Source organism: Marmota monax, unplaced genomic scaffold (assembly GCF_021218885.2).
Source record: "Marmota monax isolate L192 unplaced genomic scaffold, Marmota_monax_Labrador192_F-V1.1 WCK01_AAM20220418_F8-fsc00228, whole genome shotgun sequence".
Classification (NCBI taxonomy): domain Eukaryota; kingdom Metazoa; phylum Chordata; class Mammalia; order Rodentia; family Sciuridae; genus Marmota; species Marmota monax.
In genome coordinates, this window is record NW_026695240.1 from 715,125 (window position 1) to 733,812 (window position 18,688).

The 18,688-nt window shown below is 46.2% G+C and overlaps 2 protein-coding genes across 9 annotated transcripts in view; both read right to left on the reverse strand.

Annotated features, from left to right (window-relative positions):
• Znf546 (zinc finger protein 546) overlaps window positions 1–826 on the reverse strand; it is a 78,797-nt gene extending 77,971 nt beyond the window's left edge. For 2 of the 8 annotated variants that reach the window (XM_058577683.1, XM_046440278.2), the window contains exon 1: window positions 606–806. The gene's annotated coding sequence lies outside the window, so the exon portion shown is untranslated. Of the gene's footprint in view, window positions 1–605 lie in introns of all 8 variants that reach the window. The other 6 variants (XM_046440277.2, XM_058577681.1, XM_058577682.1 and 3 more) reach the window with 5 other exon arrangements.
• Window positions 827–8,733: 7,907 nt separating this feature from the next.
• On the reverse strand, window positions 8,734–14,060 carry Psmc4 (proteasome 26S subunit, ATPase 4). The gene is made up of 11 exons (XM_046440273.2): window positions 13,922–14,060; window positions 12,995–13,093; window positions 12,689–12,875; window positions 11,401–11,547; window positions 11,209–11,318; window positions 11,012–11,105; window positions 9,946–10,113; window positions 9,788–9,864; window positions 9,477–9,645; window positions 9,213–9,268; window positions 8,734–8,991 (listed from the first exon to the last, which is right to left on the reverse strand). The coding sequence occupies exons 1-11, from the start codon at window positions 13,955–13,957 to the stop codon at window positions 8,878–8,880; spliced, it is 1,257 nt and encodes a 418-aa protein (XP_046296229.1). The 5' UTR covers window positions 13,958–14,060; the 3' UTR covers window positions 8,734–8,877.
• Between the last annotated feature and the right edge of the window lie 4,628 nt (window positions 14,061–18,688).

The window sequence follows — 18,688 nt, forward strand, 5'->3', positions numbered from 1 at the left end:
ATAAAGAAAAAACAAACGCACCTGGAACTAGATCTAGATTGTTAGATGTGCTACAAAAATGTTTACCTCCTTATTTATTTATTTAATTTTTGTTGTTCGTTTGTTTTGGAATGGAGGACTGGGAAAGAAGGACATCATGAATGATATATATATCCTGCGTTTCTTTAGAGCACAGGTCTGGGAAATCTCCAGGGCCACGTCTGCCGTGGCCTCACACGACAGAGGAGGCTGGAATCTGAATTCACAGCAGATTCCTAGGTCAGAGGCGGGGGAATGTTCCGGTTCTGAAAAACGCAGCTGCCCGACAGCGCCCCTAAGTCCCAGAAGTCAGTCTCAAAGACACTTCTAGCTCCATACGGTCCCACCCCAAGCCTAGGTCTGTGCCTTTCTGGAACCCTTTATTCTAAGGCTCAATATCTGACTCCTCTCTCGGGGACACTGCTGCGAGGGGAGAAGACTGAGAGAGCTGCAGGGACCTTGCGCGGGTCAATGACACACACCGAACAGCCAAGCGCCGTTCTCAGCCTCACAACCGCACCCACCTCCCCGGAGTCCCAGCCCGGCCGTGAACGCACACAGTCCCGCGCGAGCGCATGTTATCACACCTGAACCCCAAATCGCCCTTCTCCGCTCCTCACGCACGCACGCGCCTGAGGCTCGGGGCACGATATCCCACAAACGTGCCTCGGGGCTCTCACTTCCGGAGGCAGCCCAGTCGCGTTCCTACCCCCATGAGCTCCGCTCCACCACACCTAGCACGGACTTCTTTCTAGGGTGCGATTAGCTCCTCCGTGGCTGACCCCTCAAGGACTCACCGGAAGGGCTCTCAAGATTCCGGATAACGCCACCTGTAGGGCTTCTGGGATACGTAGTCCTTGGCCCGGATATGTAGGCTTGGACTCTGCGCAGGCGCAAGCATGCGGGATCCGGCGGCTCCCTTGACTGAGTCCTCAGACTTGGCGGCTGTCTCGGCTAACCAATCCTTGCCAGAATGCCTCAGTACCTGACCGACGAGTACATCCGAGAATCTGAGACTTAGGCAGCGAGGGTGCGGGACTGGGCGCAGGCTCCATAAAGTGGAACTGTGTTTTTCTTTACCCTGCTTGTCTGGCGCCTTGTACACAGCAGGGACTCAATATGTGTATTTCAAAACCGTGTGGCCTTTTGCGCCTGGCCTTATGATCGCATGTGTGTCACTCTGAGGGTTACAGGAGCAACTGTGCTTCTCTGGCTGCGTGTGGGTAGTATTTATGCATGTGAGACAGCGTGCAGTGAACATAAGGAGCACGTCTTAGTCTGTGCAAAGTCCATCAGAGAACTAATCGCCTGGTTTCAAATAACACATTTTGCTCTTCCTCATCCCTTTCTGAAAATTACTGTTCTAAAGCCACAAGATGGCTCACTGCAGCAGCTCATTTGTTTTTTAAGTTGTAGTTGGACACAATCCCTTTATTTTGTTTATTTATTTTTATGTGGTGCTGAGGATCGAACCCAGCGCCTTGCAGATGCTAGGCGAACACTCTACTGCTGAGCCACAACCCCAGCTCCAGCTCAGTCTTAGGAAAAGGATTTTCATGCAGGGGATGCCTTAGTGCAGGGTACTAGTGCCTAACAGAGGACAGTCCAAGTGATGGAGTAGACCAGCATGAGAGGTCAACCTGAGCAGTATCAAGGACGGTGTTACAGGATTGCCCAGAGTGGGATCTGAGTCCAAGCAGGTGAAGAGGCAGTTGGGTGTGAGGGCTGCCCAGCTTTGGGTGTTGTGGCCCAAAGGGCAGTGAGGAGTGGTGAATGTCAACACCCAAGCAGGGTGAGAATACACACAGTGTTGAGTTTGTTAGTCACAGGGGAACTGATGCACAAGGTAAATATATTAAGGGAAATGGGAACCAGGCTTGTCCCTGTCAGAACAGGGAATTAGATATGAAAAGTGAGAAAACAAAAATGAGCCTTATGATACTATATTGAAGCTAGATGTAATGATATAAGCTCACAACTATCTATATGGGTTGATATAACAACATAAGCAAGTGCTAGACCACCATGGACACCAGACTCAGGTGTCACCCTGGTTTCCTTTGTGGAGTTCTAGGTTTCAAGATTGGCCTAACCTGATGTGTCCCTGCCTCAGCAAGAGGAGCTACAGTGCTGAGCTACTCCATTTGGGCCCATATCTCACTCCATAAGTATATGCACATTAAGGTCCTGATGAAAGGCAAAATGTCCAACTAGTATCCAGGGATAATTTGTGAAGACAAATCAAGAAAATGATGCAGTCAACAGAACATTGAGCACCACCTTCTGGCTAAAAGTTATACTGCATCCTGTTTCTCTTCCTGGTCTGTGCCGACTTCATATGGGTGTCCGTTCAACTGCTGGCTTTGGTACTATGAAAAACTCACCCATTTTCAACTGCTTAGCAGTGGTACACTGTCACCTCACCTGAGATATGCTTACTGACCCTGAGTAGCTAGTGTCTGTGTCAGTCAGCTTTCTCTCACAGTGACAAAATATTTGAGAAAAACAACCTAAGGAGGAAAGATTTAATTTGACTCAGTTTCAGGTTCCAGTCCATGGTGGTCTCCACTGCTGGGGGCCTGTGGGAAGGCAGAGCGTCATGTGGAAAGGGTATGGTGGAGCTGAGCTGCTCACCTCACAGTGACAGAAAAACAGAGGAAGGGGCAGGGACAAAATATACCCTTCAAATCCATGCCCCCAGTCACTGATCTCTTCCAACTAGGCCCCCACACCCTCAAGTTTCCACCATCTCCCACTAATACCATCAACTGGGACCAAACCTCCAACACTCAAGCCTTTGGGGAACAGTGCAGATGCAAGTTATAATACTACCCAGAGAGCAGTATCCTCGAGGTTTGTCCACGCTGTCAAAGGGGCAGGAATTGCATTTTTGAGACTGAATATTTCATTCTCCTATATTCACATATAAAACACTTTCTTTACTCATCCACTGACATTTAGGTTGTCTTCATTAGTTATTGTAAACAATGCTGCAGTGAACAAGGGACACAGACATCTCCTAAGGAACACTAATTTCATTTTCTGTAGATATATATACAATTTTTTAAAAATTTTTTTGAGTAATTTCCATACTGTTTTTCATAGTGACTGTACCAATTTTTTAAAAATATTTCTTCTAGTAGATGGACACATTACCTTTATTTTTATGTGGTGCTGAGGATCAAACCCAGTGTCTCACATGTATTTGCTAGGCAAGCGCTCTACCAACTGGGCCACACCCCAGCCTCATGACTGTATCAATTTACATGCCCACCAACAGTGTACAAAGGTCCATTTTCTCCACATCTTTTCCAACACTGGTTATCCCTTGTCTTTTTGATAATGGCTATTCTAACAGGTGGGAAATGATACATTACTGGTTTACTTTGCAAAAACATTAACATCTGCTTCATCAAACTTTCTTTCTTTTCTTTTTCTTTTTTTTTTTTTTTTTGCTTATTATATCATTTTGGACTCATTCCCTATTTTATGGAATGGATCTATAACCAGTGTTATTTGTTTCGAGGCTCAGTTCATGCCAGGTTTGCTCAGTGGAAACCCCTCTGACACTCTGTAAATACTTTTTACTTTCTAGCACAACGTAATTTGTTTTGAGCTTTCTCTTCCCCAGTTCTTTCTTCTCAGGGAAGACAGATTAGGATAGTCTCCCTACAATATAAGATTACTGCTCAGTTTTTTCTTCACAACACTTACCACAATTAACTGCATTTATTTGTAATTGTTCCTCCATTGAAGAGTTCCTGAAAGGCAGAGACCAATCTTACTTCTGTTCTTTCCAGGGCATTTGGATAAAATTAACAAACTGAGAGAGTAACAGAAAACATCAAGTGAATGAGACATGCAACTTTTTTCTTTTTTTAACCTTAGGAGGGGTGGATAATGGTTGAGGAGATGGATAAATAAAAGTTGATGGCATCTCATACACACTGTATGGAAGTGGGGCTGGCAGCATTTCTGAGGAATCCAGAACAACTACTCTTGTGGCAATAAGACTCGATTCTTTAGGACCCTCCTCCCTGGAGGAAAAAGTAGCTGCCCTTCAGCTGCCACGGCACCTTCCTCTGGTTGACTGAAACTTTCAGGCCCTCTGATTTTTCTGTGGGATTGGATGGGTTCCGATCTAGTCCCTCCACAACTGGCTGAATGCCGATGGGATGGAGGCCTTCAGATCTCCTTGTTGGGCATGGGATGGAGGGAAGAGGTGCTACCTAGACACCCTCATCTGAGATAGCATCCAAGCTTATAGCTCAGACCACCTGGTTTTGAGGGACTTCCAAGTCCCCATGCTCAGTCCAGTGTGTTAGAAATGGAAAAACAGAACATATAACCACAAAAGCAGAAAAGCCGGTCTCAAATCACACTTTGGGAATCAGCCTATGTCCACCTTTTGAGTTTGAGATAACTTAATAACTGCATGAATCTCTGGAACTTGGAAATCATTTTGCTTCCCCCCCACACACACTTAATTTCCAAGGCAACTACTTCATTTCCTATTGCCCGCCTATGGATTTTCAATTCAGAGGATTTCAGTGGAAATCACTTGGTCTTTGGGTGATCACTCAAGTGTTAAATTTATAATAAATTGTTTCATTAAAAGTTTATATTGGGGGGTCTGGCCTGGGGTTGTAGCTCTCGTGTGAGGCAATGGGTTCAATCCTCAGCACCACATAAAAATAAGTAAATAAAATAAAGGTATTGTGTCCATCTACAACTAAAAAATACTTTTTAAAAAAAGATTATATTCTGCCAGGTGCAGTGGTACACACCTGTAATCCCAGTGGCTAGGGAGGCTGAGATGGGAGAATTGTGAATTAAAAGCCAGCCTCAGCAATGGCGAGGTGCTAAGCAACTCAGGGAGACCCCGTCTCTAAATACAATATAAAACAGGACTGGGGATGTGGCTCAGTGACTGAGTGCCCCTGAATTCGATCCCTTGTACAAACACCCCTAAAAAAAATTTTATAGTCTGGGCACTTCTGCATGTTATTTTTTTTTAAAACAATCAAAAACAAAGGCTTACATGTATCTAAAGATTTCTTCCCCTTGTCTTTGCAGAGTGGAACAGAGAAAAGAGTGTATGTCTCCCTTGGCAGGGAAACACTTGCTTCAAAGATTCTACTTCTGAAGTAAGTGAGCACTCTGGCTGTTCAACAAGCCAGCCACTCTTCTTCCCTTAACACACAGCATGGGACTTAGAATAAAAGTAACCCCAGATATCCAAGAACTAGACCAACACAGGTAGGTCCCAATGACTAAGAGTTGGCCTGGCACTCAGAGCTAAGCCACATCGTTCTCCTCATTGGAGACAGACAATCTAGCAGAACACCAACATCTTGAGACCACAGTGAAGCCAGAGAAAAACAAGGCCATTTCATAATTCTAAACACAGACAAAAACAAGTTCACTACACAATCCCCAAAATACTAAGTATCACCCTCTCTTAGCCAACACAAGGGACTGCTACTTCTTTATCAATGACAGCTTCAGCCTCCTTCATTATAGCTGAAATTTATTACAATGCCCAATCACAAACTTATCCTTGGGGCTGGGGCTCAGCGGTATAGCGCTCGCCTCGCTCATGTGAGGCACTAGGTTCAATCCTCAGCACCACATAAAAATAAACAAAATAAAGGTTTTGTGTCTATTCACAACTAAACAAACAAAAAAATGTATCCTTGCTTCCTGACACCATGCAATCCTGAACAAAGTCCTGCTTCCTTGAACCATCCTCCAAATCAAGCACAAATTCCTTAGTAAATCTTTTCAAACATTCTCTTCTTGAGCCCCGGACAGTTGCCCATGGTGCATGTACTCCCTCATTGTAAACTGGGATAGCTGTGTTCCTGGAGACTCTGGCTGGAAGGCATCAATATAACAAATGTTCAACTAATCATAACTTAGTATGCAGGCAGCTTTTGCTCTCACAGATCTTGGCCCACCCTTATTTACTTTCCAAAAGGAGAAAGTAATTTGCTCAGGAGACCCTAAATCCCTAGAAGAACTGTATTAACCAAAGTCCTTGTTGACCAGTAATTTGGGTTATTTCACCTAAATGAAACAGTGTAAGGCCCTGTGAATGGATATCATGTGAATGGAAAGAGAAGAAAAGTCAGAATTTCCACCTTTGGGATCTCCACATCTTCTCAAAAATTCTCCAAGAGCTTTAAGATGGATGAGTGGTCAGGACAACTGAAAAAATGACTAGAATTTGAGTACCAAAGGACATTCTATCCTAATCATCTTCCAGATTCCTTATTTTTCAGAGACTCCAGTCAAATGCCAACTTTCTAAAGAAAAAGTAGCCCCTCTATGCTGTTAAAATATAACCTTGCGAGCCAGGCGTGGTGGCACACATCTATAATCCCAGTGGTTTGGGAGGCTGAGGCAGGAAGATCACAAGTTCAAAGCCAGCCTCAGCCTTAGTGAGGCCTTAAGCAACTCTAAGACCCTATCTCTAAATAAAATCTAAAAAATGGCTGGGAATATAGTTAAATGCCCTTGGGTTCAATCCCCAGTACCATAAATAAATAAATAAATAAAATAAAGCCTTGCTATTTACTTGATTTCCCTTAATTGGCCTCCCTCTTTACACAGTTAGACAGTGAGTTCTTTGACAACAGGGCCTGAGAATAATTCATTTGTTAACATCAGTTGCTCCCTCCAAGGCACCATGGAATAGGTGTTGAATGAACACTCTTAATGGCAGCGAAATAAGCCACCACCACATTGCTAGGTACCCTGACTGTACCCTGCCAAGGTACAGTCAATCACACTCAGGGAGAAGGTTACTGAACGAGAAGCCTTCAGAGCTGGAAGGGGGCTCAGTTTCCCCTCTCCCTTATCTAGAGCTCCATGCTACTTAGGTTTTTGTGTCTGATTTCAGGATTCCTCTCATCGGGACTCCTATCTCTAGGACTTAGGGGTTGTGCCCATTCTACTGATGAGGACTCTGACAGAGTTTAAGGAGATGCTTCAAGCTGCAGACCTATCAGGGGTAGATGGGAATGAGAACTGGCAATCTCAGCTCCAAGAGGATGATCTGTTCAGGTGTGGCAATATCCCTCCCCCAGGCTGAAGTGTCCACAGTCCTCACTTGCAAAACCTGGTACCTTGGGTTCCCAACCCTTTCCAAAAGGGGAATCCATTTGTTTCTCCTCTTGCTTCCTTTCAGCTTGAGTTCCTGTCTCCTCACATTTGTTAAGCGAATGAGCACAGCCCACTTTATTTCCAAAATTGTGTTGCCACCACCTCTTCTTTCCTCCTTTGCCCCTGCAGTTTACACCTTCCCCTCTTACCTCTTCCTCTCACTTCAGGAAGGAAAATTAACCTATGATCAACCTACCAGTTTATCTATGAAGGGATCAATCACCTCCTTCCCTTCAAAGACCTGGGATTCTCCAACTGTGTCTCCTTATACCCTCTTCCATTTTACTTCCAAATATACACCAACATTCATGTTTTTCAAGAAACATGAGTGGTCTTTGGGTGATCACTTAAGTGTTAAATGTCTACCAAGTACTTGAACTGTAATCAAGTGTTGTCCTGACTATTCTAGGGGAGATTCCAGTGCAAAAGGGAAAAGAAAGTCTGATGGTAACATAAGCTTTGCTGAGCAGAGCATGGGCAGGTGCCAGGGAGCCAAGGGAAAGGACTCCTTCCTCACTTCACGTGGCAGGGAAGCTGTCCAGAGGGAGAAGTGCTAAATGATATCAAGAGAGGGGACACTGACAGTAAGGATGGATGGAAAGTCTAAGCAGCCTAAGGAAGAACATGTACAAAGGCTTAGAACATCTGCACCCTCAGGGAGGCCTTGACAGGTTTGGATGAAGGACTCTGAGATGAGGTGAGCAGAGGGCAGTTCACACAGAGCCCTGTAAGCCACATTAAACTGTGGTGATAAATGGTCACAGTATGCAGCAAGCCTAACCTAAAGGATATCAAGGAAAAGGCATTACAGGTAAAGTGGGGCAAAGCTATAACCAGAAATCAAATCCTAGTAAACACTAGGACACACCAAAGGGAAAGCCTCAGGCATTAAGAAACCTTGGAAGAGGATTTTGCTAAAAGTCATGCGTGATTCAGGAAAAAATCCTTATTTGCTTGGGGAAAAGAACGTTTAGCCAGAAGTTACAATTCTTTAGACACGAGCAATATGCTGAGGGGAGATTCTTTGTCCCAGACAGGACAAAGAATACCTCAGTGACTTAACCCTGAGCAAATGGACAAGACGCGCACTCATGGGCACTGGAACATCAGTGACAATTGTGGAAAACTTCACTTGGCAACTGAATGCATCTGTGCTCTGACCCATGCACAGAACCCAGACATTGACCTGCTCCCCTCACCCCACACCAATGCTCTGCTCTGGGGGACTCTGAGGGGCTATCTCTCTGTGCCTGCTACTCCCTCTGAGTGTGAGAAAGGCAGGAATCATGGAAAACCCCAAATGATCTACCTGTAGAAAATGAGAGTGGGGGCTTTCTTCTGCGGCTAAGGGCTTCTGTCTGAAGTTCTTTCCAAACCTTTCTCTAAATTTCTAAAGTCAGTTAGTTTGAATTCTTTGCTTCTCTCTCAAGCTGCAATCCAAGACATGGACCTCACCCACTCATCTGTCAGGAGATCAGGAGGGAACCAGTGGACCCTATTCAGGATCTAGGTTCTCCAAAGGAGTTAAACTTCTAAGAAGGAATTAAATGGATTCAATCTTATCCATTTATTGAATACACCAAACCTTGGTAAAGATAAAAGAAATCTAGGATTTGGGACAGAGGTACCTGGAGAGGTGAGAGAAGCCTCAGCCCCTGAGTGGTGTGGGAAGGGAAGGGGTGGGGGTAAGGGTCACTTGTAAAATTCATGCTCCTGCTCATCCTTCTTGATGACGGTCTTGTATGCTTTCTCAAAGTCCTTGGCCAGGACAATGTAGCGGTTCTCACGGACAGCCAACATTCCACTCTATTGAGGAATGAGAATTAAATACTCTGAGTACTCTCCACACCCCACACCCCCACCCAGGGATGGAAGGGGAGGCGGCTGGCAGGTGTGGGGGACAGACACAGGGCCCAAGACCCCAAGAAGGTAATAAAGGGACAAAACACCTGCAGCAAAGTGGTCTCAGAGAAGGGAAGAGGTATTCACACATCCCCTGCCGCAATCAGAGAGAAACCATCACTCACCTCCTGACAGATGGAGTTGATATCAGCTCCTGAAATCTTATCTGGCCGGGCCACATCTGCAGTGATTGAGTTAAGGACAACATTCCCTATGTGATGGGATGAATGCCTGGAGGAAGAAGTCATCCTAGGGCTGTCTTGGTCACCACCCTCTTACCTGGACCTTGGTGCCTCGTGCAATATGGTTATGGTAGTAGCAGATGTGGAAATGAAGACTGCACCCCATACCCTGCTGTGGTCCTTCCCCTCACTTCCAGAGTAGGATACAATCTTCCAAGTCAACTTCTTCAGAGAGGTTCATCTTGCTGGTGATAGTGGAGAAAATCAATCTCTTCTGGCGGCGATCAGGGAGTGGAAATTCAATTTTTCGGTCCAGGCGTCCTGGCCGTAGCAGGGCTGGGTCCAGGGTGTCTGCCCTGTTTGTGGCCATGATCACCTGGCACCAGGAGAGGCTGGATCAGACCTTTGTCCCTCCCTACACTTTCTTTCCTGTCATGATACCTGCCCCTCATGAGCCAGCCCCTACCTTTCCCTGATTCCTACACCATACCTCCACTTGCCCATTCTGAGCCCCAAACCTTGACATTGACGTTCTGGTCAAATCCATCCATTTGATTCAGCAACTCCAGCAAGATTCTCTGAACCTCCCTGTCAGCTGAGAGTGAACATTAAGGTCAGTCCAGGGCACTGTTATGACACCTGCCCAAGATCCCAACCCTATTTGGGCATCACTCACCCCCTGTCTGGGCATCAAATCTCTTGGTGGCAATAGCATCAATCTCGTCTATGAAGATAATGGCAGGTGCGTTCTCCTTGGCCAGGCGGAAAACATCCCGGACCATGCGGGGGCCTTCACCCAGGTACTTCTGTACAAACTCTGAGCCCACGACCCGGATAAATGCAGCTGACAGCAGGATGACAAAGGTGAGAAATGAGCTGCCTGTGGAGCCCATCCTGCTTTAAATGAAACTGAGAACTCCTAAAGGTGAGGCTGGGGATGTGGCTCAAGTGGTAGTGCGCTGGCCTGGAATGCGCAAGGCACTGGGTTCGATCCTCAGCACCACATAAAAAATATAAATAAAGATATTAAAAAAAAAATTTCCTAAAGGCATCCTTTCACCTGGACACCTACTCCTAGTAGCTGAGTCATTCTCTCAAGTCAAGGGCTGGGTCCCAGTTCAAGCCCCAAGGATCAGCCATCTGCTTATGTCCCAAAGCAACCCAACAGCCGCAGTCATGAATCATATGTACACATATCAAATTCTCGTCTGATATGTTAAAAAGCAGAACATTAAATAAAACAAAAAACCCAGAACACTTGGTTTCCAAAATACATGTAATATCAGTAAGAAAACAGAAACACTGTCCTTACATTAAGACATTAACACCTGACCAAGAGCTCCGAGCTCCCTTTTGCTCTATGAATCAGTCTTTAATGTATTAAGAGATAGTGACCAGAGGCCATCTTCTGATATAACTGACCTCTGGCAATGGGATTGAAGCAGGTTTGTTCAGGACCTTCCCTTTGGACTTCTTATTTATTTATTTGCTTTCTACGTTATTGGGGATTTCATTAAGTCTTCATAATTAATGTACAAAAGTAGTTTGTTATTAAAAGGAAATTGAGGCATGAAGAGGTAGTCACCTGGCCAGAATGCACAACAAGTAAGGGCCACACTGGGCTATAACCCCAGAGCCCATGCATATGAACATTGCCATGCTATTTCCCGGGGAGCATGAGCAAGCGGTGAGCAAGGGGAGACCCAAATCTCAAAGCACAGGGGAGGTAGAGAGAGGCTCACCTGTCGTGTGATGCGCCACAGCCTTTGCCAACATGGTCTTCCCACAGCCAGGTGGGCCATACATGAGGACACCTCGGGGAGGATCAATACCAATCTGAAACCCAAAAGTGGGTAAAGAAAGGATGAGGTAAGGAGCCCTGTCACCAATCCCAGACCCAGTGGTACCTGTCCCTGCCCTGTAGCCTCCACAGCCTCACCTGCTTATACAGCTCAAAGTGTGTAAGTGGGAGTTCCACAGCCTCCCGCACCTCTTGTTTTTGGATGTCCATGCCCCCAATGTCTGCATACATCACGTCTGGCTTCTGGTCTGGTGGGAGAGCAGAGTTGGGGCTCCCAGCCTTGTCCACAAGGTCCCCTTAGGCCTCCTGAGCCCCGGGCTCCCACCTCACCTGAGGTGAGCATCATGATGCTACTGTCGGCCTCAGGAGGCAGCACATCCACCAGGGCATTGCTGTGCTTGTGGAGGGCGACTGAGGCATTGGGCTTGAGCAGCTCACGATCAATGGTGCTCAGAATACGCACATAATAGTTGGAGCCTTTGAGAAAGGGACAAGAAGAGGAGGAAAATGAGAAGTACCTGAGTCCTGCAGGCGCAATGGTGCACACCTGTAACCCCAGCAGCTCAGGAGGCTGAGGCAGGAGAATTGCCAGTTCAAAGCCAGCCTCAGCAACTTAGTGAGGCCCTAAACAACTCAGTGAGACTCTGTCTCTAAGTAAAATTTAAAAAGGGCTGGGGATGTGGCTCAGTGTTTAAGCGCCCCTGGTTCAGTCCCTGGTACCAAAAAAAAAAAAAAGTCCCTGAGTCCTGAAACTGTCTTTTCCCCTCTTCTCCTTCCTTCACAGTTGTACCCTCCAGGCCACTAATCTTAGAGAGGCTCACACTAACAACTTTCCTGTCTACAGCCAAGACTCTCTCTTAAGCTCCACGACTGGGTGTGTCCAGCATGTCTCCTCCTGGATATTTTTCCCTGAGTACTTCTCACTGTCCTAATATGATCTCAGTATCTTTCCCCAAACTGAACTGTTCCTTCTGGATCTGCCTTAAGGAGACATACTGTCCCAGCCAAATCTGAAGCATCATCCTGAATTGTCTCTCCCTTCCCTCCACAGACCATCAGTCGTCACAACCTTCTACTCAGCTTTACAAGTCTCTCTTCAAGCAGTTCTCTCCCCCTCCCCCTGCCTGATTCAGTCCCATCTTCACCTGTCTAGGTCTCTGTGTGATTCCTCCTTGGTCACCCAGCCTCTATCCTCTCTAATCTACCTCCCTTTATGTTAGTAATGCACAGCAATCTCTCTCCTGACCATCAGACCTGACTGTCCAGCAGCCCTATAATGTCCTGAACTGTCTCCCTCCAAACCCTCTGGACATCTCAGAAAGAGCCCATTATCTTCCTAAGTCTCACAGTCAAAGATATAGGTTTTACCCCTTCCCCCACTTCCTCATAGCCCATAAGTCCAACATCTTTTCCAAGAATCTTTACAAGAGCATGGCTTGCTCTAGAAGAGTAGAGGCCAGAAGCAGGAAAAGACAGACAGGACATTAGAACAACAATTGATTGTAAGGGCAGGGACTGGACCTATGTTAACAATAGCAGCTACTATACACTGAGTTCTTAGCAGGTGTTGAATGGACAAATCAATGAATGAGGTGCCCCCATCCACACACCCACTCACCCGTGGTAGAGCCCACAATGGCTGTGTTCTGATCCACAGCTTCTAAAAACTGCCCAATGACTAGCGGAATGCTCTGGATTCGCTTCACCTCCTCCTGGGCATGCAGGAATTCTTTCTTCAGGTTCTTTTGCTCATCCTTGATGTATTCCTCCTGCACCTCCAGGAATTCTAGCTCTTGCTGCAGCTTCTGTGAACCCAGAGGAAAGAGGAAAGGGATGGCTACAGGCTTTGCTAAGCCAGAGTGGAAAGTAGGGGGAATATGAGATGCTGGGCCTTATGCAAGGTTCAGGTTAGGGTTGAATGTACCTTGTAGCGACTATACAGGTCCTCCAGGTCCTCAGGCTCAGGTCCCAGGAAGGACAAGCCAGTCTGGGGCCGGGACACAGACAATGCTGGGATCTCATCCTAGTCCAAGGGGGAAAACTCAGGTTGGAAGAAAAGAATCTCCTCAAGAAAGCATCTAGAACCACTGCTCCCACCATCACCACCACCACCAATTTGCCATTAAGTCACTCAATACTAACATCATTCAGTTTTTCTAAATAGAACCTGGAAAATTCTCAGCCCCCTAAATAGGCTTTGATGTCACCCTGGCTCCTAAACAAGTCCTTTATGTCAATTTGCACCCCAAACAGATCTGCTATGGTATGCAATTCCTATCGTCCCCCAAAATATCACATCAACTTCTTACCACATCCCAGCATCCCCATCACCCTTCCACAGATTCCTAATGCTACACGGCTCTCCTGGACAGGATGTTAAAGTCCCCATACATTCGAAGACTCCCAGCATTCATTTCCCATTTGCCCTCCAAAAGAGACTCCCAAACGTCACTCAGGCAAGTCCAGATAAAACCACAATGCCCCCCACCCCAGCAAAGCACCGAACACAGTCCCCTAGCCACAGGCCCATTCCACACATCGCTCACCAGCATCTGACCTAACCCCAAACCCAAAGGGCCGACGAGGTCACCAAGCACTCCCAGGCAGGCCTCGAAACCCATCAATGTCAAAGACCCTCTTCTCCCAGCTCCGCCTTCGGAGTCTTACCCTCCCCACATCCCTCGACCACACAGTCAGGCCTCGGGACCGCACAAAGTTCTCCACCGAAGCCCCTAAAATCACCCAGAGTCGCACTGGGATCCTCCAAGTCCACTCAGCTGTCCACTCAGGTCTGGCTTCAACCATTCCCCCAAGCCCGGCCGGTACTAAAACGCCGAAGTCCCCACCGCACCTGAGCCTTCTCCACCAAGATGCCAATCTCCTCCATAGTGACCAAGCCGGCCTCTGCGGGGCTCGGCCTGATCCAGTCACCGTTTCCGCTGACGCAGCCGGAAGTCTCCGACACTAGAGGATCCTGGGAAACGTAGTTTAAGCTCTCAGAGAGCGGGATGGATGGACAGGGAGTGGGGAAGTCTTCGTCCTGGGCTCCGCCCACAAGATAAGCACATGCGCTGTGCGACAGCATCGCGAAAAAGCGCGGGCGGGCTCGGAGATGTGAGCGTGCGCAGTTGAAAGGGATGGCGGCGCTCGTGCTGGAGCGCCTCTAGGGCTTTTTGTCCAGGAGGTGGCGCCAGCTCACTGCTCTTTCAACAGGAAATTCTGAGCTCTGTGGGAACAGTCTGGGGTCCATGGGCTGTAACTCCCTGTTAGTGGAGGGATCTGAGAGGCCTCGGGCGGGGTTCCACAGAATGGGTCTCCGCGTGGCCTGCCCCCTAAGATTCTGTCCCTGAAGGTAATCGGGCTCCACTCTGGGAGTGAGGAGCCTAGAGTCCATGGTTCAATGAGGAACGAATTGAATAGACTCTGGGCTGGAGAAAATAAGGCTATATAAGAAAATAAGGCTGGAGAAATAAGAAAATAAGGGTGCCCTGTAGTTGTGTTATACCAGAGACCAGCAGACCCATGCCACATTCCATGCTTAAGCCTTGCATGCATCATCCCTTGGAATTGCTTTTCAGCTAAAGCTGGATATGGAACCCCGGGCCTTAGGCATGCTAAACAAGCACTGTGCCACTAAGGTACACCTTCCCAAGCCCAAATCCTAGCTCATGTTGTGTTTTCTTTACAGAGAGAGAGAAACAGGCTTTGCAGCCATGAAACCACTTGCCACAGTCACAGGGCTTAAGTGGCCGAACAGAATGGGGACCCAGATCTGTGTGTCCCCAAAAACCTCTGCTCCTAGTACACTGCCATCCTTCATACCAGCTACAAATTTTTACTAAATAAATTTCTGTTGAAGTATGAGCATATTCAGGTGCACAAATTCTTATTGTTGCTTACAAATCAAGGAAATGCAAAACTTGAGCAGCCATCTAGATCAAGCAACCCAACAAAGACAACCTCCAAAAGTCTAAGCATTTCCTTTCCCCATCCCATATAATTAATATCATTTGCCAATAACAGCAAAGATCACTTTATCCAGATCTGTACAGTGTCTGTAACAATGGTCCACTTTATGCTTTGAATATAGATAGTCCTTGCTGCTTTGCTAGTGTGACTTATTTTTAAAAGGACATGTTTCTTTCTCTTCTTCTCTCCCTGCTCATTCATATCCCCCCACCCCAATCTCAGAGGAAACAGGATTACCTTGCCTCCCCATCCTAGGCAGAGTTATCAGTCCTTGAGCCCATACCCTCCCCAGGAGTGAAGTAAATCATATTTTGTGGATGGAACCAGAAGAACTCATAAATGACTCTCTCCCACATTAACAAGTGAATTACACTCCAGCAGAGAGCACTTGGAATGTAGCCTTTGAATCACCTCTTTAAAAACCCCTGTTCCCCTTGATGGGCAGAATCATAGCCTCTGAGACAGGAGTTCCTGTTTTCTCCTTTGCTGGACAAGTAATAAAACTTCTTTTTCCTTTTTCTCAAAATTATGTCCTTATTAGTGAATGGGGTTTGGGGACAAGACTGAGCTTTCGGTAACAAATTTGGCACTCCAGGTGAGACCTGAGAGAATCCTCTGCTCTGGCTTTCTTGGGCAGGCCTACCACTCCAAGCAAACCCACTTCCGTGCTGAGGATTCAAATTTGTTGAGAGCCAACTGCAGGAAGTGAGGAGACAGGTGAGTGTGCCTCAGGTCAAATCAGAGGAGGTATTCCTGTGAGTACAGGGAGGGACTGAGGGACTGTCCCAGCAGCTGCTAAATTCCTTTTGCTTTGGGAAACTCCCTGCTTTTCTTTCTGGATGGTACAGTTTGCTCCATCTTGATCCACGTTGATAAAAAGAAAACTGAACTCAGTAAAGTCCAGACAGCCTTGGCCATTTGGCAAGTCCCTGGTGTGCATGCCAAGATGCTTGATTCCACGCATCTGGTTCCTTTTCATGGGGACATCCCGTCCCTTTCTGTGGGGGATATCTGTGGCACCACTGTGTTATCAAAAGCCCAGTCCTTGCCCCCTTGATGTCATTCCAATATGAGGACTTGGTTTTGAGAAAAAGGAAAAAGAAGTTTTATTACTTTGCTAACAAAGGAAAAGCACAGGAGACTTCTGTCCTAGAGACTATAATTCTGCTCATCAGGGTGAACAGGGTTTGGTTTTTCGTTTTTGGTGGGGTGTTCTGTTTTGTTTTTGTTTTTTGTCTTTTGGTACCAGGGATTGAACCTCTCTGGTACCAAAAAAAAAAAACACAGAGCCACATCCCAAGCCCTTTTTTAATATTTTATTTAGAGACAGGGTCTTGCTGAGTTGCTAAGTGCCTTACTAAATTGCTGAGGCTGGCTTTGAACTCATGATGCTCCTGAGCTCTTGGGGTTATAGACACACACCACTGCACCCCGCTGAACGGGGGTTTTTAAAGAGGTTATTTCAAAGGCTACATTCCACATGTTCTCCATTGGAGTTGTACTTCACTTGTTAATGTGGGAGAGAGTCATTTATGAGCTCTTCTGGTCCCATCCCCAAAGTCTGATTTACTTCACTCCAGGGGAGGGTATGGGCTCAAAGACATATAAATCTACCTATGATGGGGAGGCAAGGTAATCCTGTTTCCTCTGAGATTAGGGAGGGGGAGAAACTAGGAGCAGGGAGAGAGGAAGACAAAGAAACATGTCCTTTTAAGAACAAGTCAGAGTGGCAGAGCAGCAAGGATTGTATTAAAACCATAAAGTGGACCACTGTGGCACTTCCCCACTGTCTACTTTCCATTTCTATGGAAGATGGGCAACAATATCTCCAAGCTGCTTCTCACCCTGACAGAGGGTGAAGTTGGGGAAGTAACCCAAAGTCCATGTTCTCTATCAGGTGAGGAGTGGATAGTTCAGGGTATTCAACATCAGGGCAGTCCAGAGGTCCATGGTGGCTGTTGGGGAGTAACTGGACAAGGCACACATAGGTCAGGGATCTTGCTAAAACAATAATAAACAAGTCAGCACAACATTACTTTGTTTGTAAACAATGAGCACAAACACAGTTAATATTTCAGCCAGTCTCTGAAAACCATGAAGACAGTAACTTATACTCATGTCAGTGAAACACAGATGGAATTTATCCATGCAGGAGGTTAGGACAATTTGTAGGTCAATGAGATCAGGCTCAAATTGACTCAGGACAAACTTGTGACTCTAGAGTCCTTTGTGATGGTTAATATTAGGCACTCCCACGTAAAAACCCTTTCTTTATAGCCTCCAGTTTTATTTACTTTTGGTAGGACTGAAACCAGTGTACATCTCAAGTCACACTGAAAGAGCCATTGTCTCTCCTAAATGTCTGTGTAGGATTGGGCTTTGGTCATACTCTCCTGCCAGCTGTTTGAGAACACATTGGTCAAAACTGACCCTCTTCCTATCTTCCACTTACTAAGAGGTAGCTGAGATTCTTCAGAGATCACTCCTGGGAACGTGTGAGAAGCCTCTTGGCTCCTTTAGGCTTCCTCTATCAGTGGAGTTTTCTGCCAGGATGGGTCAGGGTCTTGCTGACCATATGTGATTTGTCTTGAAAGCATCAGGGACAGGTCCCTCTCCAATGACCCTCCTCTTTGCAGAATGTGCACTGGTTGGCTTTCTGTTCTCTAGGGTCCTCTTGATCCCCCTGACCGGCAGATCAGGTGACTCACTGGAGTTGCAGGGCCCAGTGAGGGGTCCCCTTGTTCTCTGGATCCTAGCTGATCTCTGAGGGCAAGGTCCAAAATATTGACTGGCTTTTTGCTTGATCCTTCTATTTCCTTGACTTTGCTTTCACATTTTTGGGGTTTAAAGATCCATCAGACCAGTTTCACAAATCTTGAAGTGAGAGTGATGGGTTTTACCTTTCATATCTATAATTTTATAGTTACTCCTTCCATTTAATTGGTGTCGGTATTGATACTGGAAGCCAGCCTTAAATCCTGTCTGTCCTGTAGGTGATTACTTATCACTTCAAATTAATTCATCTTGGTAGTTCTTAGTAGTTCTGTGAAACACTAACAGGAAACAGTTATAAAGGTTTTTTCTTTTCTTTTTTTTTTATTGGTTGTTCAAAACATTATAAAGCTCTTGACATATCATATTTCATACATTAGATTCAAGTTGGTTATGAACTCCCAATTTTACCCCAAATACAGATTGCAGAATCACATCGGTTACACATCCACATTTTTACATAATGCCCTATTAGTAACTGTTGTATTCTGCTACCTTTCCTATCCTCTACCATCCCCCCTCCCTCCCCTCCCATCTTCTCTCTCTACCCCATCCACTGTAATTCATATCTCTCCTTGTTTATTTTCCCATTCCCCTCACAACCTCTTATATGTAATTTTGTATAACAATGAGGGTCTCCCTCCATTACCATGCAATTTCCCTTTTCTCTCCCTTTCCATCCCACCTCATGTATCTGTTTAATGTTAATCTTTTCTTCCTGCTCTTCCTCCCTGCTCTGTTCTTAGTTGCTCTCATTATATCAAAGAAGACATTTGGTATTTGTTTTTTAGGGATTGGCTAGCTTCACTAAGCATAATCTGCTCTAGTGCCATCCATTTCCCTGCAAATTCTATGATTTTGTCATTTTTTAGTGCTG

What these genes read in the sequence shown, in the direction of transcription:
- Psmc4 (XM_046440273.2), bottom strand. Translation starts at nt 13,957, where the DNA reads ATGGAGGAGATTGGCATCTTGGTGGAGAAGGCTCAG. An exon ending in ACCAGAACGTCAATGTCAAG is followed by an intron (nt 9,646 to 9,787) that starts GTTTGGGGCTCA and finishes TCCTGGTGCCAG; the next exon opens with GTGATCATGGCCACAAACAG. An exon ending in AGAAGTTGACTTGGAAGATT is followed by an intron (nt 9,269 to 9,476) that starts GTATCCTACTCT and finishes CAATCACTGCAG; the next exon opens with ATGTGGCCCGGCCAGATAAG.